We start from the raw sequence: 27,860 nt of genomic DNA on the forward strand, positions 1-27,860 counted from the left end.
TGGAGAAATTTCATCTAATCCTGCAGATTTTTTGTTTCTGAGGTCATCAATAGGCTGCAGAATGTCATATGTGCTTACTGTGGGTAGTGTACAGCAGTTCTGTTTGTTACAGGGCTCAAATGAGAGCTGTATATCCTGTTTCATAGACACATGAGTTTTGACAGTATCTATGAAGTAATTATTAAAAATATTTCTGACTAGAACAGGATCAGAGATATCTTAATTATTCATAGTTAATTGTACATTATTAATCTTAGTTTGTGTTTCAATGTTTCTGATTTTATTTACAATTGACCAGTAAGTCTTTGAAACATTGTCTGAACCTCGTATCTGTTGGTTCATTCTTTCTGTTTTTAATCTCCTGACTTATTTGCGGTACTTATATTTGTACAGCTTGTAGAGTTTTTTATGTAGCTCTGAGTTAGTCAATCAGTGTAAGCTATACATGTTTTTCATTTTTCTTTCAGATCTTTTGCTTTAAAATCTAATGGCATGGCTCTATTTAAGTGCTCAGTCATAATTTTTGTGAACATGTTCCATTTATTGTTAAACCCAATGGTAGTCATAACTGATTCCCATGATTGCTGACTTAAACTATGTCTTAGTGTAGGAATGTTGTTTGCAGACAATATTCGCCTGTATTTGTACATTTTTCTTGGTTTGAATTTGCTATTACATTTTAACACTAGTGTTTGGCCTAAATGATCTGAGAGGTGACCATTTATTATGTCCATTGAGTTGATGTGATCATAATTTGTGATAACATGATCAATTGATCTACTGTGTGTGTTAGCTATTCTGGTGGGTACTAGTCCAAGAAGATCTTTAGCTCCATAGGGCAGGATACAATCTGGACAAAATTTACAATACTACAACCTGACATTAATGTACTTATAACTCCATCAAGTGATTTCAGGAAATCACCAAAGTTTCCACAGGGGAATCTATATACACCTATGACATAGAAAGGAACAGTGCAAAATGTGATTTTAAGGTCTGCAATTTCGAAATCTTTGTCAACACAGAAATTGTTCCCCCATAGCACTATTTCCATGGTGGTTATGAACTTACATTTTCTTGAGTAGATGGCAACACGACCACTTTTTGTGTGTTCTGCAGTAGCACATAGCTTGGTTGTAGTCTTCCAATTTCCAATAGTGAATGGTATTCACTGTTTTCTGGTGTTCTGTAACTGTTACTACATGATGAGGTAGTCCTGTGATAAACAATCAAAAGCATATTTTTTCCCCTAAACCCTGTACATTATAATGCAAATGTAATAAATTATTCTTGTGTGGACTGACATCTGTTTGAGGCACATATGAAACATACACTTGCATCTGGTGTTGTGCTGGTGGAAGGTTTTATTGTCTTAAAAAAACATTGCTCTTGTCCAGCCGATGTATTGTTTTACTGATCTGGCATTTCATGGTTGATTTTCCCAGGTATTCATTATTTTTGTCCTTGAGAGGGATGGCCTCTGAAGCACAACACTGCACTTTAAATTTGCTGTTCACTACTTCTTGGATCCATTTTATAACTATGTCCTTCCCTGGTCTGTTGAGATTTAAGCAACAGGATGTATGGAATCTTCTTCCTATGCAGCTTATGTCCACAAATGTTACATTTTTTAATCTCATGCATATATTTAGGATCTGTTTATTGGCACTTTGCACTTCTTTATTTACACATGACCAGATTGGCAAGTCATGTCAGTGTGAAACAGAGAAGACAATCACGTTTGAGCTTCTCAGCTCATTTAGACTTCTTTTAAGTGAGATCACTGGGTCTTTCATTTCATTTTTTTCTATGTCATTTGTTCCTGCTAAGAACATGAAAAAGTTGTTATTTGTTGTTGCTGCTTTTATGTCATGGTTCATGGAAGTCACTGCCTGAAATTTTGCACCTGGTTTCACTATGCTAGTTATTTTGTGACTGCTCCTAGACCGAAATTCGACTGCTATGTTCCATCCTTGACGATCTATAAACAGGTTTACTTTACACATTTTTGCTGGTTGATGATAACTGTTTTTAGGTCTGCTGGTACTTGGATGTTGCATGGTGGCACTGTTTGGTTTGTCTTTTTTCCATATTAGCCAATAACCCATCTTGAGGAACACTTGATTTTGATTCACTGTCAGTGACTACACTCAGGGTTGAATTGTTTTTTTCCTGTGGTTGAAAGTGACTCTGTTGTTCTTTGTTTCTGATGTCCTTTTTCTTCCCATTTGGTTCAAAGCAGCTTGTTGAGATATCACAGTCTACAGCTGAAAGCATTTCAGAAGGGTTTTCATGCACAAAGATTGTGTCACCAGTTTTATACACTGAAGCACCAAAGAAACTAGTATAGGCTTGCATATTCAAATACAGTTATATGTAAACAGGTAGAATACAGCACTGCGGTTGACAGTGCCTATATAAGACAAGTGTCTGGCACAGTTCTTGGATCAGTTACTGCTGCTACAATGGCAAGTTATCAAGATTTAAGTGAGTGTGAACGTGATGTTATAGTTGGTCCGCAAGTGATGGGACACAGCATCTCTGAGGTAATGATGAAGTGGGGATTTTCTGTACGACCATTTCACGAGTGTACCATGAATATCAGGAAAGTGGTAAAACATCAAATCTCTGACATTGCTGCAGCCTGTAACACTGAAAATGCAGGCTGCATGGCACCTGCTACCGATAAATAACTTTTTTTTTTAATTGTATGTAAATATTTGTAATTTAAATGCTTTCTTTTTAATAAGTAAGAACATTGCTTCATTATATGTGTACATTTAGGTAGAAGTCTGTTGATGTTTTATTGTATTTATCTGTGTTTTACTGTGAAACTTATAAGCTCTGGGAAAAAGCCAAAGGAATTGTTATTTGCATCGACTAGCAACAATAATAGCAGTGCTTGTGAGTTGTAAAATCTTTGGGTAGGGGGTTGTTGTGCAAAGCATGTGGAGAGAGCGAGAGATGGGTTCCAGTGCTTGTAGTGTGTGGAAGTATGGTGTTAACGCTCTCACAGTAGAGAGTACCATTTCAGCAGCATCATGTATGCATGCTGGCCAGATGACTAGTAGCAGGAGGAAGGACAGTGGACAGGCGGAAGAGGCTGTATTAATTACAATTGCCCGTACCTGTAATTAGCCATGGCCCCACAAGATGCTACCATCTTCAACAACAGCAGCAGTTCCAGCAACACAGATTCATCGTCAGCTCCGAGTTTCGTCGCACGCACAGCACTGAAGTAAGACTGTTCATTGGTAGAAAGTATTAACGGCTAACCCAGCAGCACAACTGAATGTGATTTGATTAATGAACTTTATTTAAATAATAATCAGTTAAATTCAGGGTGATTGTGTCCTCATTGCTCCCAGACATTGTTACCAAGCAGGGTCCTTGTTCCCTTTTTTCCTTATATGCTAACCGAAGTTTGAGAATCTATCACTGGAAAAAATCCAAATCTAAAGAAAATGCACAAATTAAGAGTGCGGAAGTTTTATTTATTTTACATGTAGCTTGTAGCACATGGCTGTTTGGTTTGGTATGTATTCTAGTATTTAATTCTGTTCAAGTCAGTAAAAATGGCTCAGTTGTTCAGACAATAATATGAAATCCAATTTGAAAATTAAGTAACTGCAAAGTAAAAAGTGCTTGCCTTTCTCTAAATTTCTTTGATGACGTTATGTTGAGGTCTCTGAAAGTCATTGTTCACATTACAAAGTTCAATACTAACATACAGTTTAAGTGGATATTTTCAAATCCTTACTTGATTGCCTTTTTCAAAATTTAATGACAAACTTAACATAAAAGTGACTTCTTAGTTTTCTTTATTGTTACATACTCACTTAAAATTAGTGTCAAAAAATGTGAGAACCTTCAGTTACCATGTCAGTGTTTAATAATAAATGTTTTTCTTTCCCATCATCTTGTACAGGATTTAGGATGTAAATAGCCCTAGTGGGCTGGCGACCATAATTATTTCCTTTTCGTTCATTAGTGTAACTTTTGGATTCATGATCAGTGGTACCCCTTTTCTGGCCACTGTTGTTCGTGAGTGAATGCACAAAATAACTTTCATTTTTTCCAAATTATAGCCCTGTTCGGATTAATTACTTTTTTATTTTTAGTAGACTTTTCTATCAGAAAGATCGGTTGTACACTTTCCCCCTACTTATCAGTATTACTTCTTTGGGAAAGATAGCCTTATCATATTATAAAAATTCCATTAGGCATACACGCGATCCACGGTCATATTTTATATCGCAAACAAGATAGGTCGATTAGTAAGGGGGAGGTTACAAGCTGGAAAAAAATCCCACAAGAATGGCACCAATAAAGACAGAAGAGAATAATTTAATGTGACAGAAGTGTAACCCTTCCACAAATTGCTGCAGATTTCAATGCTGGGCCATCAACAAGTGTCAGCATGCAAACCATTCAATGAAACATCATTGATATGGACCTTTGAAGCCAAAGGCCACTTGTGTGCCCTCACCTGGGCCCATAAACATGACATTGGACTATTGATGACTGGCAACATGTTGCCTGGTCAGACAAGTCTTGTTTCAAATTGTATCAAGTAGAGGGACGTGTATGGGTATGGAGAAAACTTCAGGAATCCATGAACCCTGCATGTCAGCAGGGAACTGTTCAAGCTGGTGGAGGCTCTGTAATGATGTGGGGCATGTGTCATTGGAGTGATATGGGATCCCTGATAAATTTAGATACAGCTCTGATAGTTGACATATACATAAGCATCCTGTCTGATCACCTCAATCCATTCATGCCCATTGTGCATTCCGACAGACTTGGGCAATTCCAGCAGGACAATGTGACGACCCACATGTTCAGAATTGCTACAGAGCGGCTCCAGGAACACTCTTATGAGTTTAAACACTTCTGCTGGCCACCAAACACCCAGGACATGAACATTATTGAGCATATCTGGGATGTCTTGCAACGTGCTGTTAAGAAGAGACCTCCATCCCCTCATACCATTACGAATTTATGGACAGCCCTGCATGATTCACGGTGTCAGTTCCCTCCAGCACTATTTTAGACACTAATCAAGTCCATGCCACATCGTGCTGCAGCACTTCTGTGTGCTCACGGGGGCCCTACACGATATTAGGCAGGTGTACCAGTTTCTTTGGCTCTTCAGTATATAATGGAGTGATCACATAAGTTAGCTTATGGCTAAAGCAAGTGACAGTCTTTACTTCATTGGTAGCATAATATGACTTCATGGTCCATTTATATAAAGATAAGGAATGGTCATAACACATTCGTTTGGGTCATGTGCGAATGCTACAAAGGTGTTGAAAAATCTGAATTGGAACACACTTGGAGAAAACTTTGAATATCTCACAGACATTAGTTTACAAAATATCAAGAGCACCTTTTTCACAAAAGAGTGTAGGAAGATCCTTTTATCTCCTACACATCACCCTCTCACATATGTGCCACAAAAATTGTATTAATTACTGCTTTTGTGGTGACACAGAAGCCTTTGAAAATAATATGAATAGTCTTCCTTATATGGTGAAATAAAAATTACCCTTATCAGAAATGTAAATTTTGGTACATATAAGTTTTAGCATAAATAATATTATTGAAATCCTGACTGACATATTGTACAAATAACTGAAACACATGTTTAATGTTTTTCTCTGAACCACAAGCATTATTTTATCACAGATATGTGCTCATTTCTCACACACTGTAAATGCTGAAACAAAATAAAGTGGATTTCATTTTAAATTTTACTTACTGTCCAAGTGTGACATTATTGTTTTTCCAGCTTTACCACCAGCTTCTGCAAACAGTCGCATTATTTCAAATGGCGCTTCTGGATGACGGCCAGGATGAAAGCTAACAGGACAGTCTAGACTGCTCTGAACCTCAGCTGTAGCTTTGATAACCTTTTTCTCAAATTCTGGGAAGAAAAAATTACAAAGATTTTGGAAGTTTTACCTACTATCTGTATTATAATGATGAAATATTACATAGCATAAGTAATATCTTGTTTTCAGCAAAGCAGTTTGCAGATCTTATTCATAAATTATAGGTTTAAAATAAAAATGCAAGTTACTGAGTTTGTTACCCGTACTATAACACACATTTTGCACTGAAATATGACGACCTTTTTGGGTATGTGACTGGGTATTTCTTTCACTGTGGCATTATACTGTGACTATGAATCTCTCTCTCTGCTCACAGCATGTGACAAAACATGTTGGATTTGTCATGACTGTGAGGCAACATCAACTTCACACCACCATTTATAACCCTTTTCGATTATCCATATACATTTTTCCTTTTCTATTTACTATCAACTCTGGACAGCAGAACTGGAATTGGAATTATTATATTCTTGAATTCTGGCAATTCCAAATCCAAAGAAAGCAAGTACTGACAGATGTGAAAATTACTGAACTATCAGTTTTAGGTCATGGTTGCAAAATACTAACATGAATTTTATACAGAAGAACATAAAAACTGATAGAAGCCAATGAGATCAGTTTGGATTCTGGAAAAATGTGGGAACACACAAGGCAATACTGACCCTATGACTTCTCATAGAAGATAGCTTAAGGAAAGGCAAACCTACATTTCGGCAAAGCTCCTGAGTTCGAGTCTCAGTCCAGCACAAAGTTTTAACCTGCCAGAAAGTTCCATATCAGAACATACTCCACTGCAGAGAAAAAATTTCATTTTGGAAACATACCCCTGGTGGTTGCTGAGCCACGTCTCTGCAATATCCTTTTTTCCAGGAATGCTAGTCCTGCAAATTTTGCAGATGGGTTTCCTTGAAGTTTGGAAGGTAGGAGGTGAGTTACTGGTTGAAGTAAAGCTGTGAGGATGGGTCCTGAGCTGTGCTTGGATAGCTCAATTTGTAGAGCACTTGCCCATCAAAAATAAAGTTCCTGACTTCAAGTCTCAGTCTGGCACACAGTTTAAATCTACCAAGAAGTTTCATATCAGCTCGCACTTTGTCGCAGAGTGAAGATTTCATTCTAGAAGTGTCTAGTAATTTGTAAGAGTATAATTGTCAACAGTTTCTTAATAAAGTGAGAACCATGCAGCACACCATTCTTAAATAAAAACATCTGTACTTATTTAATAAATTTTGTAACATTCTAACTTTGATAGATTACATACTGACAATCTCCAAGAAATTCAGCAGTTACATCATAGTAATGGTCCTACTGTTAGTGGCAAGCTCTTCAGAGGCTATTGAGGCTTAGCCTACCCAAAAATTTGAAGAAGGCTTACAATTAGAATATAACAATGCATTGAAAACAGTGTAATGTTGCATGTTACTACAGTTTCTTCACTCCACCCATGATCTGAGTGGTCACTGTGCTATGCATGCAATCCACTTTAACAGTTCACTGCAGGTTTCTAGTTTCCACACAGCAGCTGACAGGGCAGCAGACAGTGACAAGTGTTGTATGAGTGTGACATTGAGGCTTGTCTCATCTGTGAAATTGTGTTATTTCATATGCTATTCAGTCCTGGTGTAACAAAACTTGTTTTGCTAATATAATTTGTGAGTGCATGTGATTAACTGATTATATTATGGCTTGTGCTGAGGGAAAACTTGTGTCTTTAGTTCATGAATTAGATGACAGACCAATTTGAAGCTGGACTTACAAAACAAAATGTGCTTATAAAGATAAGCAAAGCACACCACACTTAAACATTAAAATAGTTGATGGGAAACAAAACAGAAAATTTCAATTTCTCAGGTATAAAAAGTATCCTTGGCTTACAGGTTGCTCTGTAACAACTAAATCATTTGTTGTGTATGTATTTTGTTTGGTGGGTCTGGGACTGAAAAAGGATGATCAGCTTCTTTCAGAGTAAATAAAAAATTGTCAGAAGAGTGGAGAAACATCAGAATTCAAGAAGGCATCTTCAGACTCAAGTGAGTTTTCAGTAGTTAGGTCATGAACAAATTGAACATTCAATTTCTGAAGGAGCCAAACTTCTAGCTATAAAACATAATGTGATTGTAAAACGTGGAGACATTCAAAATGATATTAAACAAAAATGTCCGTCGGCTATATTTTTGCATTGTTATGCTTGTAAACTTAATCTAGTGCTGTTACATTGTTCCAAAAATATCAAAGCAGTTAAGTTTTTCATTTAAAATCTTGTAGCAGTCCACTCACTTTTTTTTGGCAAATCCTCAAAGAGAATGCAATTCTTAAAAAATAAAACTTCAGATTGCCTAAAATGTGTACTACACTCTGGAATTTCAGACAATATTGTATATTAAATACCCTGATTTTAAAGATATTTCCCAAAATATTGCCACAAATGATGAAAACTGAGATACAGAGTCATTCAACAGTGCTTCTGACTTGCTTAGTATTCTTAACAAAACTCAAATCCCTTTCCTACTTTGCCTTTACAAAGAAATATTTTTATATGCTGATCAGCTCTAGGCACTTCTTCAGCACAAAACTGCATATGGTATTAGTATGTGTGATGCTGAAATCAAGAAGACTATCAATTTGTTAAAGGATATGAGATCAGAAAAAATTGACCTCATGTACTGAAAGCTGTAACCAGAAATTTCTTAGTGAAATAAGTGTTAGTGTGCATGACTTCCCAAACTTAAAATGTTATCTTATGAGAGCTTAGATAACATGATAGTGCAAATGGAAATGAGTTTTAGATATCTTTGGAATATTCAGCTTATAGAGCTGCTTGAAAACAATCAATTTGGACATTATAAACCAAATTTCCCAACAATGAAACGGAATGGACTTCTCACAACTTACCCATTGTTCAAGAAAGAATGACTAGAAAATGAGTTAGGAAATATTTACATTGACAAAAATAAATATTTACCACCCACAGACTTTCTTAATATCATTGTGGACAATGATTTTCAAAATATTTACAAAAAAGTAACAAAGTTTATCAAATTGATCCTTAATGGTTCAAATGGCTCTGAGCACTATGGGACTCAACTTCTGAGGTCATCAGTCCCTAGAACTTAGAACTACTTAAACCTAACTAACCTAAGGACATCACACACATCCATGCCCGAGGCAGGATTCACACCCGCGACCGTAGCAGTCGCGCGGTTCCAGACTGTAGAAATTGATCCTTATATCCCCTGTCACTACAGCTTCTTCTAAAATAAATATGAGCACCCTTAAAAGAATTAAAAATTGCCTTCACAGATCAATGACAAATGGTAGGTTGTGTTCTCTCTGCACAGTTGTCATAGAAACAAAATGTGTTAAACAACTTAAAAGTGATCAGAAATTTAAAGATAATGTGTTGACTCTGGCCTGAGCTGCCAGAGTTGGTGGTCATGTGTGCAGGAGTTGTGCTTGCTTGTATTAATGAATGGTGTGTGTTCCTCTTTCTCTGATGAAAGCTGTGGCTGAAAGTTTTATGTAAGTGCCTTTTCATTGCGCCTGTCTGCAAATTAACATGCCATCTTTACAGTAAGTAGCAACCCATCTTTTTGTATATTGATGAGATTCCTACCTGGACTTTAAATTTATATTCCAAAGCAACAAATTACTCTTCTTCAGAGACACTTTTGCTGCCATTGCCAGTGTACATTTTATATCCTCTCTACCTTGGCCATCATCACTTATTTTGCTGCTACCTTTGGTGTCTCATTTCCTAATCTAATTACCTGAGCACCACCTGATTTAATGCTACTACATTCCATTAACCTTGTTTTGATTTTGTTGATTTAATCTTATAGCCCCCATTCAAGATGATGTCCATTCCATTCAACTGCTCTTCCAAGACCTTTGCTGTTCCTGAGAGAATTACAGTGTCATTGGCAAACCTCAAAGTTTTCATTTCTTCTCCCTCAACTTCAATTCTTATTCCAAATTTTTATTTTGTTCCTTTACTGTTTGTGCAACATATAGTTTGAATAATATTGGTGACAGGCTGCAACCCTGTCTCACTCTCTTGTCAACCACTGTTTCCCTTTCTTAGTCCTCAACTCTTGTACCTGCCATCTGGTTTCTATACAAGTTGTAATTAGCCTTTTGATCCTTGTATTTTACCCATGACACCTTCATAATTTCAAGAAAAGTATTCTAGTCAACAGTGTCAAAATGTTCATCTAATTGTATAAATGCTATAAACATAGGTTTGCCTTTCTTTGCTCCATCTTCTACAAGAAGTCTTAGGGTCAGTATACCTCACATGTTTCTACATTGCTCTAGAATCCGACCGATCATCCCAAAGGTCAGCATCTACCAGTTTTTTTATTCTTCTGTAAAGAATTCTTGCTAGTATTTTGCAATCATGACGTATTAAACTGATAGGTCAGTTATATTCACACTATCAGCATCTGCTCTGTTAGGAACTGGAATTATTACATTTTTCTTGAAGTCTTATTGGTATTTTGTCTGTCTCATACATCAAACAATCACGTCGGAGGAACATCTGCAACTGAGCATTATACCAGCAGCTGAAAATACCGCTACAGTTGTAAGGTTCATTTATTATCACATGACCAGTTTTGGGCTCTTATACGCCCATCTTCAGGTGTCATAGCTTGGTGCTGTGACCTCAGGTGCCATGGTGACCATGTACAAGATGCAGTGTGCTACCGATAACTTACTTCAGATACCATTCGAATAGTAAAACTGGCAGTGTTAAGTCTTTGAACAAGATCCTGAGTGTGGCCTTTCCATGACAGTTTACTATCTATCTGAACACCTAGAAATTTGAACTGTTCAGTTTCACTAATCATATGCCCATTCTGTGAAATTAAAATGTCAGATTTTGTTGAATTGTGTGTTAAAAACTGAAAAAACTGATTCATACTGTGATTTAGTGTTTGTTTATTTTCTACAAGCTGTGAACTTATGTCATGAACTACACTATTTGAAACCAAGCCAGTGTTGCACACAACATCCTTTACTACCAAGCTAGTGTCGTCAGCAAAGAGAAATATTTTAGAGTTACCCATAATACTACTAAATACTACTAAATTCTTCTCACAGTATCATATTTCCCATCACATCTTCATCTACATCCTCTTCCCTTTCTGTAATATTACCTCTTTCATCTCATTTGAATAGACCCTTGATATACTCCTCCCACCTTTCAGCTTTCCCTCCTTTGCTTAGTACCGGTTTTCCATCTGAGATTTTGATGGTCATTTTCTCCACATGGCTTTAGCTTTCCCTCCTTTGCTTAGTACCAGTTTTCCATCTGAGATTTTGATGGTCATTTTCTCCACATGGCTCTTAAATTTAACTATAGGTGGTATCTGTCCCTAGCTACATAAGCTGCTACATCCTTACATTTGTCCTCTCGCCATTCCTGCTTAGCCATTTTGCACTTCCTGTCAGTCACTTTTTTAGATGTTCCATATTCCCTTTTGCCTGCTTCATTGGCTGCATTTTTATGTGTTGTCCTTTCATCAATTAAATTCAATATCTCCTATGTTAACCAAAGATTTTTATTGGGCCTTGTCTTTTTATCTGTTCACTCTTCTGCTGTCTTAACTATTTCATCTCTCAAAGCTACTCATTCATCTTCTACCATATTCCTTTCCCCTGTTCTAGTCAATCATTTTCTAATGCTCCCTCTGAAACTCTCAACAACCTCTGCTTATTTCAACTTATCCACGCCCCATCTCCTTAATTTCCTACCTTTTTGCAATTTCTTCAGTTTTAATTTAAAGTTCATAACCGACAAATTGTGATCATAGTCCACATCTACCTCTGGAAATGTCTTACAATTTAAAATCTGGTCCTGAATTGGTGCCTTACCATAATATAACCAATATGATACCTTCTGGTGTCTCCAGAACTGTTCTATATACACAACCTTCTTTCTTGTGCAAAATTTTACCAGACAGCTTCCTCTTTCATTTCTTTCATCCAATCCATATTCACCTGCCATTTTTCCTTCTCCTCCTTTTACTATTATCAAATTCCAGTCCCCCACCATAATTAAATTTTCACCTCTCTTAACTATCTGAATAATTTCTTTTATATCATCATACAATCCCTTACTCATCTGCGGGGCTAGCTGCGGGTACTACTGAGTTGGTTGTGGGCTTGTGTCTATCTTGGCTATGATAATGCAATCAGTATGCTGTTCATAGTAGCTTACCCATGTTCCTATTTTCTTATTCATTATTAAATCTACTCCTGCATTATCACTGTTTGATTTTTATACTTTTAATTCTGTATTCATCTGACCAGAAGTCTTGTTTCTCCTGCCACCAAACTTCAGTACATAAATTCAAAATGTGCAGAATCTTAAGTCAGCTCAAGACGCAGTTTCTAGAGTTTATAACACACAATTCAGCTAAAACTGACATTTCCATTACATGGAACTGCCATCTGATTACTGTTGTTCGTGTTTAGTATTGTTACCAAGCCTGTTTTGCTATATAAAAGGCATGAAAAGTGAGGGTGATGTGAGATCACTGGGAATGACATGGAAGTGGTGCATACTTGTGTGTGATAGTGTTATCAATACCTGATAAACTTTGAACGGTGCCCCATTGTGGCTTTCCATTTGGCCAAATGGTCAAATCATGCAAAATTTATATTTGTGGGGCATTCAGATGTGACAATGGCCCAGTACTGGACTGCATGGGAATGTGAAAGCAAACGTACGTATCGTCAAGGCTCTGTTTGACCGTATGTAAACATTGCAAGGAAGAATGACCAGATTGTGCACCAAGATCATCATAACCCCTTCACATTTGTGCCTGTCATCCAAAAACAAGTAGTGAACTCCATGCAACATTCTGTGTCATTCTGCACCACTGGTTGGAGACTAAGCTCAGATGGACTAGTGAATTACTGTCCCACACATAGGCTACCATTAACACCATAACACAACAGCTGCATTTGGAGCGACACAAGTACCAGGAAGCATGGACTGCTGATGAATGGCATTGAACTGTGTTCAGCAATGAATCATGGTAACCATTGTTGGTGAGTATGGCAGCAACCTGGAGAGAGGTTGTGACAAAGAAAGCTGGGATATTTTTACTTCCATTTTTGTTTTGTCATCTGCCTTTTTATATTCTTTTCTATTTTTATTTTTGAACTAATTACCATTAACATACGTGAGTATAATCTGTATTTTCATAATAGAGAAATGTTGACTTTCAGTTTTAAAGAATTTAACACCAGATCTAATGTTGTGCTTAGTTTTAGGTATGTAATTGATTTTCTAATTTATTTCAACTATTCCTAGTTAGTATCTTTTGTTATAGGATGAAATCAGTAATCGTTTCATAACATAAATTCTATTGTTGATGTATAAACAAATATAAATTCTGTAATAATTGTAAACATTTGAAAGACAAAATGCTATTATTCTTAAAGTATCTATTTGGCTCTAGTCAGTAACATGTTAGCAAAGCCAGCACTTAATTAATTCCAAAGTAATTAACAGTTTTGTCAAAAGTATTGTTTGCATAATGATATTTGTTAATTTCATGTTTTAAACAAGTAATTCGGCTTAACCCTAGTAGTAGAAGAAACTGTTAAAAAGAACCAATTTTTAGATGCATTCAGTTAATTGTTTGAAGTAAGTTTTAGTTGTAATTTCTGTAAATTTAACTTTAAACAATGTGTAAGTTCAGTATCTATTATTGTGAGGATATATAAGGGCTCAGTTTTTGGTCACGAGACAGTCAGTTTGTGGCTGGGTTTCAGACGAGAAGCCTGTGTTGATTAAAACTACAACAATGCTTCAACTTAACTGTGGAATAAGAGTTAAACAATTAAGCTGTGTGTAAAAACAATGACAATGTCTGCTCTGCTCCATATGTACCTGATTATTCTTTAAGAACTGTGAAATTTGTGGTTAGGTTTTACTGCTCGTAGTTGTTCAACAGGAAACTATTGTTGCAGTATGTGGAGTTTTGCCTGCAAACTAATAATGAGGCTTATTGAAAGTTAAACAATAGTGCATTGGCCATATAACTGTGTATTATTAGGGGGTTGTGAAAAGTGAAATTAAAGTACTGTGAATCACAAATGTGCACCTGTTGGCTACATTATTTACAGTCATCAGTGTCTGAATCCACAACCCATCTTTCAGCCAGGGTAGCAACACAGTACATCGACACCGCGGACAACAAACAAAGAAAATAAAGCAGGCAGATCTGCTACAAGTGGTGCCATGAGTGAGGAATATTGAATGTAGCCACAATAAAACAAGGACTCACGAAATTTGAAAAGTGAAATCAGCAGCGGTTTACAGTGAACAGATGCTACAGCCAATCAGCACTGGAGTTCCATGGTCACAGTATGACAGCAGCCAACTAGTGAGTCAGTTCTATGGAAGCAGCCATTGAGTACAGGAGCAGCCAATCAGCATGCAGGTGGACACAACTGACCAGAGATAAACAAGACATCTTACCAAGATAATTACAACTTGCCGCCGCTGTGCAGATCCAGATGACAACTAAAAGAACCACAGCAGTGCATCTGCAGACAAGTGATTAAAAACAAGGTAATTCATTGTAAAAGCTGTTTTGTATTAACTGATACATAATGAGTGACCTTAAGGAACAAGACTGTGAGATGGGAGACAAGGAACAACAGCAGACTGGTTCTGTAAATACTATTAGTTATAGATCAAACATGAATGTAAGTTTGAATGATCTGGCGAAAGTCCTTTTGTAGATGAAATGATAAAAGCATCATCTACAGTGTATGGCGAGGTGAGCGGAATGGGTAAAAACAATACTGAAGTACATGAGATCATTAAGGTTAAGGCGGAGGAACCTAGTAGCGAAAGTCAGCAAGGACAAAAGTTTATGGCAGGCGAAACTTTTGGAGCAATGTTAATGCAAAATATGAGTAGTTTGAGCTGTTTGAGTAATATGAGTATAAATGAAGACATGAATAGGATGGAAAATAACATTAGTAGTATGAAAGAAGACATTAGTAGTATGAGGAAAGACATTAGCAGGATGGAAAACAAAACTAATAGCAATTAACTGACATGGTTAGCTTAAAGGATGAACTGAAGAAAGAAATTAAAGAGGAGGTTTAGGTAGTCAGCTCTAATCTTTCAGAATTAAATAAGATCGTTGAGGCTTTAGCTAAAGATTGTGATGAAAAAATAAAGACTGTAGCACATAACACTAATGGGAAATTAACATTGGTGAGTAGTAAATGTGTAGAAGAGAGAAGAAAGCTTTGTGATGACTATAGTAGGAAGGTGGAGGCTTCTGAAAAACAGTGTAAAGATCAAGTCATAGCTGCCAGGAAATTTTGTGCTGAAAACAGGGTTAAACTCAAAATTATTAACTGTGGAATTAGCAGGACAGCTGTTGGAATGCAATTTCTTCGTAATTCAAAATCTTAGCATTGATGTAATATTTGGGAATAATTTCTTGTGTAATAGCAAGTAGGGGGGTTCAACATTCTGTGTTGGATTCATTATGTGGTGATAATGCTTATCCCTGCTGTCTGTCTCATTTTTCATGTTTCCTGAGGCAGTCAAACTCTTCTCCTATCCTATATGCTTTTTGTAAGCCAATAAGAATTAAGCTCTCTTCTACTTTCATATGATTTTGTACAGAAAGATATGTTAGTATTAGAATATTTTACAAAAGGTTTCTCCAGTGTTATTTATATACAGGGTGATTCAAAAAGAATACCACAACTTTAAAAATGTGTATTTAATGAAAGAAACATAATATAACCTTCTGTTATACATCATTACAAAGAGTATTTAAAAAGGTTTTTTTCACTCAAAAACAAGTTCAGAGATGTTCAATATGGCCCCCTCCAGACACTCGAGCAATATCAACCCGATACTCCAACTCGTTCCACACTCTCTGTAGCATATCGGGCATAACAGTTTGGATAGCTGCTGTTATTTCTCGTTTCAAATCATCAATGGTGGCTGGGAGAGGTGGCCGAAACACCATATCCTTAACATAACCCCATAAGAAAAAATTGCAGGGGGTAAGATCAGGGCTTCTTGGAGGTCAGTGATGAAGTGCTCTGTCACGGGCTGTCTGGTGGCCCATCCATAGCCTTGGGTAGTTGACGTTCAGGTTTCATAACTAACCTTTTTCGTAGGACTCTCCATACAGTTGATTGTGGAATTTGCAGCTCTCTGCTAGCTCTGCGAGTCGATTTTCCTGGGCTGCGAACAAATGCTTGCTGGATGCGTGCTACGTTTTCATCACTCGCTCTCAGCCGTCTAGAACTTTTCCCTTTGCACAAACACCCATTCTCTGTAAACTGTTTATACCAACATTTAATACGCCACCTATCAGGAGGTTTAACACCATACTTCGTTCAAAATGCACGCTGAACAACTGTCGTCGATTCACTTCTGCCGTACTCAATAACACAAAAAGCTTTCTGTTGAGCGGTCGCCATCTTAGCATCAACTGACGCTGACGCCTAGTCAACAGCGCCTCAAGCGAACAAATGTACAACTAAATGAAACTTTATAGCTCCCTTAATTCGCCGACAGATAGTGCTTAGCTCTGCCTTTTGTCGTTGCAGAGTTTTAAATTCCTAAAGTTGTGGTATTCTTTTTGAATCACCCTGTATATTATTTTGTGTTAGTTACAAGTAATAGAATGATAAGAGGAGGGAAGAAAATAAATCGGTACTATGATTAAAGAATTTATGTCAAACACGAAGGTAAGGTAAACTGAAAATGAAAGGTGTCAGCATATGTGAAGGATAATTATCATCTAAAGTAATCAGCTCATGTGTGAAGTTAGTGTAATTTAGTGCAGCAGCAGAGGTAACATGCAGTAAAACTCATCTTGAATACTATATCTTAATATTAATTGTGGTATAATAGAAGTGCTTGTGTTCAATGCCATCAGTATATGGAGATAACAATCTACCCATAGAAGTGTCATGGTACAGCCTTGTTTAACATTAAGGAATTACAACTTCAGACATAGCTGCCTGGAGTAATGTATGTGGAAAGAATAAGCAATGTTTGTATGTGTATCACCCTTCAGGCTAGAATCTTAAGTAATTCGATGGAATACAGTGAAATAATAGTTTTGCAAAGTGATAATTTTGTCTGATCAGTAATGAAAGTTAAGTTTGCCTTAGCATAAGGATCTGTAACTGTGGAGTGTTTTTCAGTACAGTCAATTTTGCATTAAATAAGCAGAGCAGGTGTTTATTTATTACTTAATGAAGCAATTATGATATAATCAAATAATGAATTAAGCCTGCCTCTGCTGTAGGGTTTTTTTCTTCTTTTTTTTTTTTTCTTTTTTTGACACTTGTGAGTCAATGGGGATGAAATGATGATGATAAGGACAACACAACACCCAGTCCCTGAGTGGAGAAAATCTCTGACCCAGCTGGCTATCGAACCTGGGCCATTAGATATGACGTTCAGTCACCCTGACCACTCAGCTACTGGGAGCGGACATAAGATCCAATGATGACAATATAGCTCTATCAAAACCAGTTATCCAATAAAATTCTTTTTTTAGTGATCTTAGCTTGTGAAGTTTTCTTCAGTTACCATACATTGTGTCCACCCCCGGTCAGTGAGTGGTCAGCGCAACAGTGCCAATCCTAAGGGCCCGGGTTTGATTCCCGGTTGGGTTGGAGATTTTCTCTGCTCAGGGACTGGGTGTTGTGTTGTCTTAATCATCATCATTTCATCCCCATCAATGCACAAGTCACCAAAGTGGTGTCAAATGGAAAGACTTGTACCCGGCATACTGTCTACCCAACGGGAAGCCCTAGTTACATGACACTTGCAGATCACACATATGCTGACAGTGTGAGGAATGTATAAGAGGAATACCATTTGAAAAGCTCAAGTGCTCTTCTTTCATGTGAAACTTCACTTTGTTGCAGACTGCTGTGGAGGTTGTCACCTGTTTGAAGGAATTTTGTGAACATTTTATAATTGATTTTGGAATGTTAAATTCGATTTCTTTCACTCTCGAACTGTCACCTATTCATGGTGCTGTTCCCAAGATTTGCTCACCAGATACAGTCTGTGTTGCAGGCCAGGAGTGGTTTTTACTGGTTAGTGTCTGTTGACAGATATGTTATCAGTGTGACATCTGCAAGCAACCAATATAAAATGTTGGAAAGATGTTACATGTGCCTCCAGAGGCTGCTGCAGAACATGGATTCCAGACTTGGTTCTCTCTCCCTGTTCTCAGCCGCTGACTCGACAGCATGCACTTTCCTTGCTTTCCCATTTTATAGACTTTGGTCCACTGCAGTTCAGTTGTAATGGCTCCTCCAAACTGCTGGTGGTATGTTTGCCCTCCCCAGGTACACCCATTGTATTCAAAGTACTGAAATACAAGGTCATATTGTATCTATTTAATTCTCCTATTCTTATATGAAGCTACTCTATTGGATGTTCTGTCCCTCACTCATCCCAGCACCTGTATGAAACTGGTGCCAAACAAGCAGAATGGCCCATCTTACAGTCTGTAAAAGACCATATTTTCATGACTAAAAATATGGTGTGCATTATGCTTTCATTCAGCTATGAAACAAGCCTGGGCATGGTTCAACTGTGGTTGGTGTCTGTCTGTCACTGGGCTGACACTGTGTGTCCTGCTGCTATTTCAAGCAAAGGCTGACTGCATTTTAGCAGTCTGTGAGCAAGTGCTCTCATGCACTTAACCTGTGTTGCCACATGGTGTGCCTCCCTGACATATTTGAATGTGGCCCTGCTGTGGCCCCATGTGCCCTCACCACAGCCACTCCAATGACTGTCCATTCCAAGCAAAGTCTGCAGGTGCACTGCCTACCACTCACTGTGGTCATCATTCCGTGCCATGCTGCCAGCCTGCTGCCCAATGCTAATAACAGTGCATAGCTGCCTGTTTCAGCCACAATGCCACTCATGCTGCCGCCCAGTGGTGACTCTCATCTGTTGCCAGCAATGTGCTATCTGACCTGGCAATACTGCCATGGGGGGTCCTGACTCTGACATTGGAGGCCTCATCAAACCTCGTCACTGTTGCATTCAGCTGTCAACATCAGGTCCATGCTGCATTCATAAGGGTGCTACATGCCTGCAACCCCATCTGCCCACTTGCGCCTTTGCAGCTGTCACATTGCGTGTGTCACATTGCAGCACATTGTGTCTCGTCGTGTCTACTGTAAGTGTTGCCATGTAAAGAATTGTAGTCACTGACTAACAAGTGGGGAATGTTGCATCAAGAGCTAACTATTTCCTTTACAGTAAATTTTTATCCTGATTAGCAATTTATTGATAGCAATTTTGGATCCCATTCAGGATTTACAAGAAGGCCCACACATGCTCACAGTTAGAATGCAATGCAGAGTAGAGACAAGTCGTAATGAGGATACCATTAAGACTTTGCAAGTGCAGTTGAACACACCTGCCTTGAAGAATTTTGATTTGGAGAAGAGGTTAGAGCAGGCACAGGCACACTGTTGTCTGTGTTAAAGAAAGATCGAATGTACAGGCTGCTCCTGAGACTAGCACTGCTCCTGCCCCACAGTTTAATATAGTAAATAGTTTTCCAGTAGTCATTTTCATTGCCTCTTTTACAGGAAAGCCCTTGAAGAATGTGGCCGCCTTTTTGGGGTATGTACATAATGGTGACCGTATTTGTTCCTGGTCAGATAGTGTTTGGTTTAATGAGGTGAGTTTAAAGCTATTGGGTGATGTATGGTATGTACATAATGTTGACCATATTTGTTCCTGGTCAGATAGTATTTGGTTTAATGAGGTGAGTTTAAAGCTATTGGGTGATGTATGTACCCATGTGGAATCAGTAAAGAAGTGCAAAACATTTTTAAGTATTGTCCAAGGGCTTAGCAAAGCAATATTCAGATGAGGGAAATGTGAGCTATTACTGGAAAAATTTCTGTCCTTAGGCACAGGCAGGGAGGAGATTTTGAAACATTTGCAGGTCAGAGCTGCACAATTTTGTGCTGTACTTATGTTTTGGGGCTGCATCAAGAATGAAATGAGGTCCTACTTGAGGAGGCAGAAGTGAGAGCAGTAGATGTATTCATTAAGGAGACTGACCCCAAGATTGGTGAGGAGGATAATATCGATTGACCCTTCACTACAAGAGGTTGTGTGCCTTGCCTTCCTATAGGAGGAAGCTAGTTCTCCCCATGTGGCTGCAAGGGAAACAAATTACCATATTTCAAGGACTATAAGGCACACTTTTTTCTTTGAAAGTTGCCTCCAAAATTCAGGTGCATCTTACACTCAAAATTTATATACAAACGTCCAGTGTTTGACTTAAAATTGCCACAAGTCTTAAAAATGACCATGTATTCAATACCATGGAAATCCTGTCTATAATTGGCAACATTGGATTTGACTGACATAAATGTGACAAATATGAGTTGTTGAGACTAGCACTGTCTCCCTCCTGTCCCACCATCACAAATCCAGAACAATGTCTATCCTGCGATGCATCATTGCAGTCTACAGTAACAGTGAACTTGAAGTGAAAGTGATTTGTGTTATTGGTAACAGTACAATATTTTTGATAGTAGCTAGTTTCATAATGTAGAGAAATAAAAGTCATTTGTATGACGTGGGCTATAAATTGAAAGTAACAGCACATGCAAAATGTTGAAACAGAGATGCTGTGCAACATTTTGGCCCTCCAGCAACAGAAAAAAACCATTTGCAATTGATGGGCTAGGAAAGAAGACCTGAAAAAATGAAGGACACTAAATATGCAAATACAGGACTGAACACAACATGACCAAAACTAGAAGATGCCATATTAAAATGGATTCAAGGACACTGTCAAAATGGCATTGGAATTAATGCTAAAATGATTAAAATTCATGCTTGTAAGCTAACACTACAATGGAACTTAATAGACTTTAAGGGTGGAGTTGGTTGGTGCTACAGGTTTATGAAGTGTCATGAACTTTGCATGTGAACCAAAACCAAAATGTCCCAGAAAATGCAACAAGACTATGAAGAGAAAATATTAGCTTTCCATCACTGTATTATTCATCATCAAAAGGAAACCAATGTGGAACTAAATATATCAAATATGGATGAAATTCCTCTGACATCTGACGTTCCAAATAACAAAACTGTTGCCATGGAAGGTGCTAAAACTGTAACTATAAAAACAAGTGGACATGAAAAATGCACTACACTGTTGTGCTTTCATGTTGTGCTGAGAGTATTAAAATTAATCCAGTGATCATTTTCAAGTGCAAAACAATGCCAATACTTTCCGAAATACAGACAGTTGTTGTTGTTCACATACATGACAAGGGTCAGATGGATGAGGCTGATATGAAACTATGGGTTAACAGAGTATAGGAGAGAAGGAAAGGTGTTTACTGAAGAAGAGTTCTCTTCTTGTGCTAGATCAGTTTAGTAGTCATTTGAAAAATTCTGTGAAAGGGAAAATGAGACAGGGAAATACAGAGCTTGCTGCTATTTTGCACACTCTTGATGTCTTGATAAATAAAACATTTAAAGTGTATATGAGAGAGGAATGGAACAAATGGATGAAGGGTCCCACTTCCCAAGATTCCAGTGAACTGCATATCTGTGTATTAAGGGCAAATGCACCTGAAACCATATGTGGCAGTACATCTACATCTACATTTACATAAATACTCCGTAAGCCACTGTACGGTGCGTGGCAGATGGTACCCCATACCGCTAATTCTCATTTCCTTTCCTGTTCCACTCACAAATAGAGCAAGGGAAAAATGACTGTCTATATGCCTCCTTATGAGCCCTAATTACTCTCTCTTATCTTTGTGGTCCTTATGTGCAATGTATGTTTGTGGCAGTAGAATCTTTCAGCAGTCAGCTACAAATGCCGGTTCTCTAAATTTTCTCAATAGTGTTTCTGAAAATGAACAATGCCTTCCCTCCAGGGATTCCCATTTCAGTTACCAAAGCATCTTACATATTGTTCAAACTTACCAGTAACAAATCTAGCAGCTAGCCTCTGAATTTCTTTGATGTCTTCCTTCAGTCTCATCTGGTATGGATCCCAAACACTCAAGCAGTACTCAAGAATATGTTGCAGCAGCTTCCTATATGCAGTATCCTTTACAGGTGAACTTCTATTTCCTAAAATTCTCCCAATGAACCAAAGTCAACTATTCACCTTTCCTACCACAGTTCTCATATGCTCGTTCCACCTCATATCACTTTGCAGTGTTACACCCAGATATTTAAATGACTTGACTGTGTCAAGTAGGACACGAGTAATACTGTAGCTGAACATTACAATTTCGATCTTCCTACTAATCTGCATTAAATTACATTTTTCCACATTTAGGGCTAGCTGCCATTCATCACACCAACTGGAAATTTTGTCTAAGTCATCTTGTACCTTCCTACAGTCACTCAACTTTGACATTTTATCGTACACCACATCATCATCAGTGAACAACTGCAGATTACTGTCCACCCTGCCTGCCAAATCAGTTATATAAATAGAGAACAACAGCAGTTGCATCACACTTCCCTTGTCTCTGATGAGCACTTGCCACTGAGGACAATATACTGGGTTTTGATATTTAACAAGTCTTCAAGCCACTCACATATCTGTGAACTTATCTCATATACTTGTACCTTAGTTAACAGTCTGCAGTGAGGCACCATGTCAAATGCTTTCCAGAAGTATAGAAATATGGATTCCTCCTGTTGCCCTTCATCCATAGTTCTCAGTATATCATGTGAGAAAAGGGCAAGCTGAGTTTCACATGAGTGATGCTTTCTAAAACCATGCTGGTTCATGGACATAAGCTTCTCAGTCTCAAGAAAGTTTATTATATTCAAACTGAGGATATGCTCAAGGATTCTGCAGGAAACAGAAGTTAGGGATATTGATCTGTTATTTTCCAGGTCCCTTCTTTTACCCTTCTGGTATACTGGAGTCACCTGTGCTTTTTTTCAGTCACTTGAGACTTTGTGCTGGATGAGAGACTCACAATAAATGCAAGCTAGGTAAGGGAACAATGCTGTACATTACTTTTTGTAAATTGAACTGGGATTTCATGCAGACAAGGTGATTTATTTTCTTTCAAATCTTTCAGATGTTTCTCTATGCCAGGTATGCTTATTACTATGTCACCCATATGGGAGTCTATCACATGGTCAAATGATGGTATGTTTGTATGATTCTCCTGTGTGAATGATTTCCTGAATGTGAAATTTAAAACTTCAGCTTTCATTTTGCTATCTTCAACTGCCACACCAGACTGGTCAACAAGGGACTGAATGGAAGCCTTAGACCCGCTTAGTGATTTTACATAAGACCAGAATTTTCTCAGGTTCTCTGCCAGATCTTATGCTAAGTTGTGACAGTGGTAGTTCTTTTATGCTTTGTTCACAGATCTTTTCACGGATGCATGAATCTCTACTAGTCTTCACTTGTCATCATTTGTTGGTTCCCTTTTGAACTGAGAGTGCAAGAGCCTCTGCTTCCTGAGCATCCACGAAATTTTGTTATTAAACCATGGTGGGTCTTTTCCATTCTTCATCCATTTACTAGTTACATAAACCTTCAGACTCTGATTTACAATCTGCTTATATTTTGCCCATAATTCCTCTTCATCCATCTTAGTGGAACTAAGTGATGCCAGCTCAATGTCTAAGTGGGATACTAATAACTGGTTATCTTCTCTATCTAGCAGAAACACTCTCCTAGCCTTCTTGACTTATTTATTAACTTTCATAATCATAGTTGCTATACTGACATCATGGTTGTTATGTTTCTATACTGCCTTGTCAATAAGGTCCAGCCTATTTGTAGATATAAGTTCTAAGATATTTCCATTTCATGTGGGATGCCAAGCTAGCTGCTCAAGTCAATTTTCAGAAAATGTGTTCAAAAGTATATAGCATGTCTGTCTGTCTGTACCCCCCACAATGAATCTATAGACACCCCAGTCTATGCTTGGCAGGTTAAACTTGCCTCCAACTAGTACTGCATGATCTGAGTATTTGCACTATTGACCATAGACTTTCTTTGAATGCCTCTAGACCTGTCACAATACAATTGGGTGGCAGGTAAAAACTTCCAACAATTAACTTGGTTCCTACTACACCTGTTATACATGACCAGACGACTTCACTGTCACACTCAACTTCGACCTAAAAAGAAACAATATTTTTGTCAACTGCAATAATCACTTCTCCCCTGCCCCCCCCCCCCCTCCCCTGGCCCTATGGCCCCTAATCTGTCTTTCTGATAACATACATTCCACTACTCATTATATATCTCAGCACTTTCCACTTTAGCTTTCATCCAGTCCTCAGTCCCAAGAACAATTTGAGCATGAGAACTTTGCTGTAGGGCAGTAAATTTGGGAACATTATTATGAATACTTTGACAGTTCACTGATAAAATTGTGACAGTTGAAGTGTCTTTATTTCAAATGCCGTTTGACTTCCCTTGCTGAATATCAACTGGTGAGTGTTCATCAGAGCACCTCAAACTACTGCCTAGCGTAAGAATCCCTCAAGTGCACTCCTCAAGTACTCAGCTACCCAAGTAGCTGCGTTCTTCATGTAGTGCATCCCTGACCTATCAAGGGGAATTCCCACACAATAATGGAGGGAGGTTTTTCTGAGTGACAGCCAAAATTTGAGAGCTTGATGGACCTATCTTTCTGGTTGATCTGTTCACCCAGAATGAAGTTCTAGATTGACTTCAAGTGCATGAAAATCATGCCTTTGGAAGGCAGAGACTGTGAATTGGAAAGTATGTGTACCAAATTTCTTAGATAACTTTGAATTAAAAGATGTTTTAATTCCACATGGAACTACACAGGTCAACACCTAAAATAGTTTATGATGAACAATCACTTACGGGAGGAGTACATTTTCAAAAGAATAGGAAGCAGAAGTCATTACTAATGAAAGAAATTTACACGATCATGCCATCCATTAGAAATTGTTTCCAGAAAAACTGTCAAATTTATCAGAATCAGGTAGTGGAGGAGCTTGTGTGGCCATCTGAAGAAAAGTGATATTTTCTGGCCACAGATTCGACCTATCATGAAAGTCTGACCAAGGATGCCAGACTGTAATGCCTAAGCCCTACTGAATTCCATATCATTTACAGTTGATCATAGAATAGAGTGTCCAGAAACAATTAGACATGGGAATCATTCTGCCATTCTCTAGCCCCTAGGCCTCACCTTTAGTAATTATACCCAAGAAATGTATTAGTTGTGAGGAAACCTTTTGCCTATGGGCTGACAACATGCAGTAAACAAGGTGGCCATATGTGATATACATCCTTACCTTGAATAGATTAAATTTTAGTGAGGCTCGGAATTTCCATGTACTTCACTACTTTGGATATGAAATCAGGCAATTATCAGATCCCTAATGCATATCAAAACATGTCCAAAAGAGCATTCATGGTGCCTTCATGGTTGCACAAATTTCTTAGGATGCATTTTGATTTGAGGAACACACCATCAACATGTCAACAGTTTTATGACCTGTTGTTAAGGGGATTGAAACTATACGCTTGGTTTATTTGGACAATATTATTGTGTTTCTGTGAACAATCAAATAACATGCCAAACAACTGAAAAGCATGGGGCACAATAACTTTGAAGTTAGAGAAATGTTCTTTTGCGAAATCATAGGTTCAGTACCTGGACCATGTTAACAGTTCAGCTGCTGTGAAACAAAGTTGATGACTTATGGTAATGGTAGACATGAAAATTTGACAGTCACTCCTCAGATTAGCAAATTATTATCACCACTTTGTCAGAGATTATGCTACTGTGATCAATATGATGATCAAGTTGTTGATTACTGGGTATCTTGCATATCTACCACAGAATGTGAGACTGCAATGCGTCAGCTTAAAGATGTCTTCATGAAATCACCTTTGTTAATATATCCTGACTTTGAAAACCATTTATCTTGTCTTGTGATGCAGTCAGTTTTGCTGTGGTATGTCTTTTAAGACAGCTATTGGTTACAGCTCTCACCAGCTCAATAAGATAGAAATTGACTATAGCATGACGGAGGAGTTTTATTTGGGGTGAACTATTTTAAGTACTACCTATAGGGTAGGAAGTTCATAGTAGTTACTGACCATATAGCCCTTCTGTTGCAGTTGAATTTAAAGGATCCAAGCAATCATCTGACATAAGGGGCATTTATGCTAAGTAAATATGATTATGACATGCATCATAAGCTTGGAAATTTATGTCATAAAGTGGATATGATACGCAGGAAGATGTTGTAATTAGATGAGGTATTGATTGTTGAGTTGCAGGAGGTGGGAGAACAAGATGCAGAATGCCAGGTTCAAGAACAAGACAAAGAATGCCAATGATTCATATCCAAAGATGGTATCCTGTGTGGCAAAGTGCCCCTTCAGAATCAACCGGTGATATGAAAGGTGCTCCAGTGCCGTATCATTATCCAAAGTCAGTATACTATCTAAGCCTGTCAAAGTGAGTAGTTTGCCACTAATGTACACATTGTGATGCATTAGTAGTGGGAAGCCCAGCAGCGTGACATTGAAAATTATATTCATGTATGTATTATGTGCACCCAAAGAGTGCAACAAACCAGGCTATGAATCCCATAAACCACGTCTAAACACTTGAGGCCTTTTGAGATAGTAGCTTTAGACTTTATGTGACCTTTTTCACATACTCAACAGGAAGACAAGTATATTCTGTCAATTAATGACCATTTCACATGCTACCTGGTTTTAGAACTAACTGCTGACATGCCAGCTGAAACAGTGGCTAAAGCATTTCTCAAACATTTTGTATTATCTTTTGAAAGACCTGATGTCATTTTTATGGGCCAAGGAACCAGTTTTAGGTCTGCTTTGTTTGAACAAATATGTAAGCTTTTAATAACCTAAAACTATTGGCATAGTAGAGTGAGTTCATAAAAACCTTTTAAAAATGTTATCTTACTATGTGAGCAAAACATATAATGATAGAAATTGATATTTGCCACACACATGTCTATTGACAACAGTACAATTCCCGAGTCAAAGGGCCACACATCCTACAAGGAGTACATATATGACTAATGAGTTATCCATTTGAGTTAGATAAACTGCCTCTGGGTGTTGATTTGTGTTAAGGGAAAAGCCTGGCCCCAACAACTTAAAATGATCCAGTGACAGGTGCAGAAGCGTAACCTCAGAGTCACAGCTAGACAGATAAAGAGCAATAACAAAGGTGCACTGCTGCTCCTCTACTGTCATTTTGACTAAGTCTTATTGCAAAACCTGGCTATCAAAAAGAGAAAAACAAGTCAATTCTCTCCACCCTATGAAGGGCTATACCAAATTACATGGCTAACACTCCAGTCAGATTGTATTGCAATCATTGATTTTCACAGGTTGAACCTTATGGATATCTACATCTACATCTACATCTACATCCATACACCTGACGGTGTGTGTCGGAGGGTACCCTGAGTACCTCTATGGGTTCTCCCTTCTATTCCAGTCTCGTATTGTTCGTGGAAAGAAGGATTGTCGGTATGCCTCTGTGTGGGCTCTAATCTCTCTCATTTTATCCTCATGGTCTCTTCGTGAGATATACGTAGGAGGGAGCAATATACTGCTTGACTCTTCGGTGAAGGTATGTTCTCGAAACTTTAACAAAAGCCCATACCGAGCTACTGAGCGTCTCTCCTGCAGAGTCTTCCACTGGAGTTTATCTATCATCTCCGTAATGCTTTCGCAATTACTAAATGATCCTGTAACGAAGCGCGCTGCTCTCTGTTGGATCTTCTCTATCTCTTCTATCAACCCTATCTGGTACAGATCCCACACTGTTGAGCAGTATTCAAGCAGTGGGCGAACAAGCGTACTGTAACCTACTTCCTTTCTTTTCGGATTGCATTTCCTTAGGATTCTTCCAATGAATCTCAGTCTG

General features: G+C 38.0%; 1 protein-coding gene across 1 annotated transcript in view; it reads right to left on the bottom strand.

Moving 5' to 3' along the window:
- Positions 1-27,860, bottom strand: part of LOC126184605 (phosphotriesterase-related protein) — a 251,206-nt gene that overhangs the window by 73,697 nt on the left and 149,649 nt on the right. The window contains exon 5 of the mRNA XM_049927058.1: positions 5,765-5,929. Coding sequence (XP_049783015.1) covers positions 5,765-5,929 — 165 coding nt within the window. The remainder of the gene's footprint in view (positions 1-5,764; positions 5,930-27,860) is intronic.

The sequence above is a fragment of the Schistocerca cancellata genome, chromosome 4 (assembly GCF_023864275.1).
Source record: "Schistocerca cancellata isolate TAMUIC-IGC-003103 chromosome 4, iqSchCanc2.1, whole genome shotgun sequence".
Taxonomy (NCBI): domain Eukaryota; kingdom Metazoa; phylum Arthropoda; class Insecta; order Orthoptera; family Acrididae; genus Schistocerca; species Schistocerca cancellata.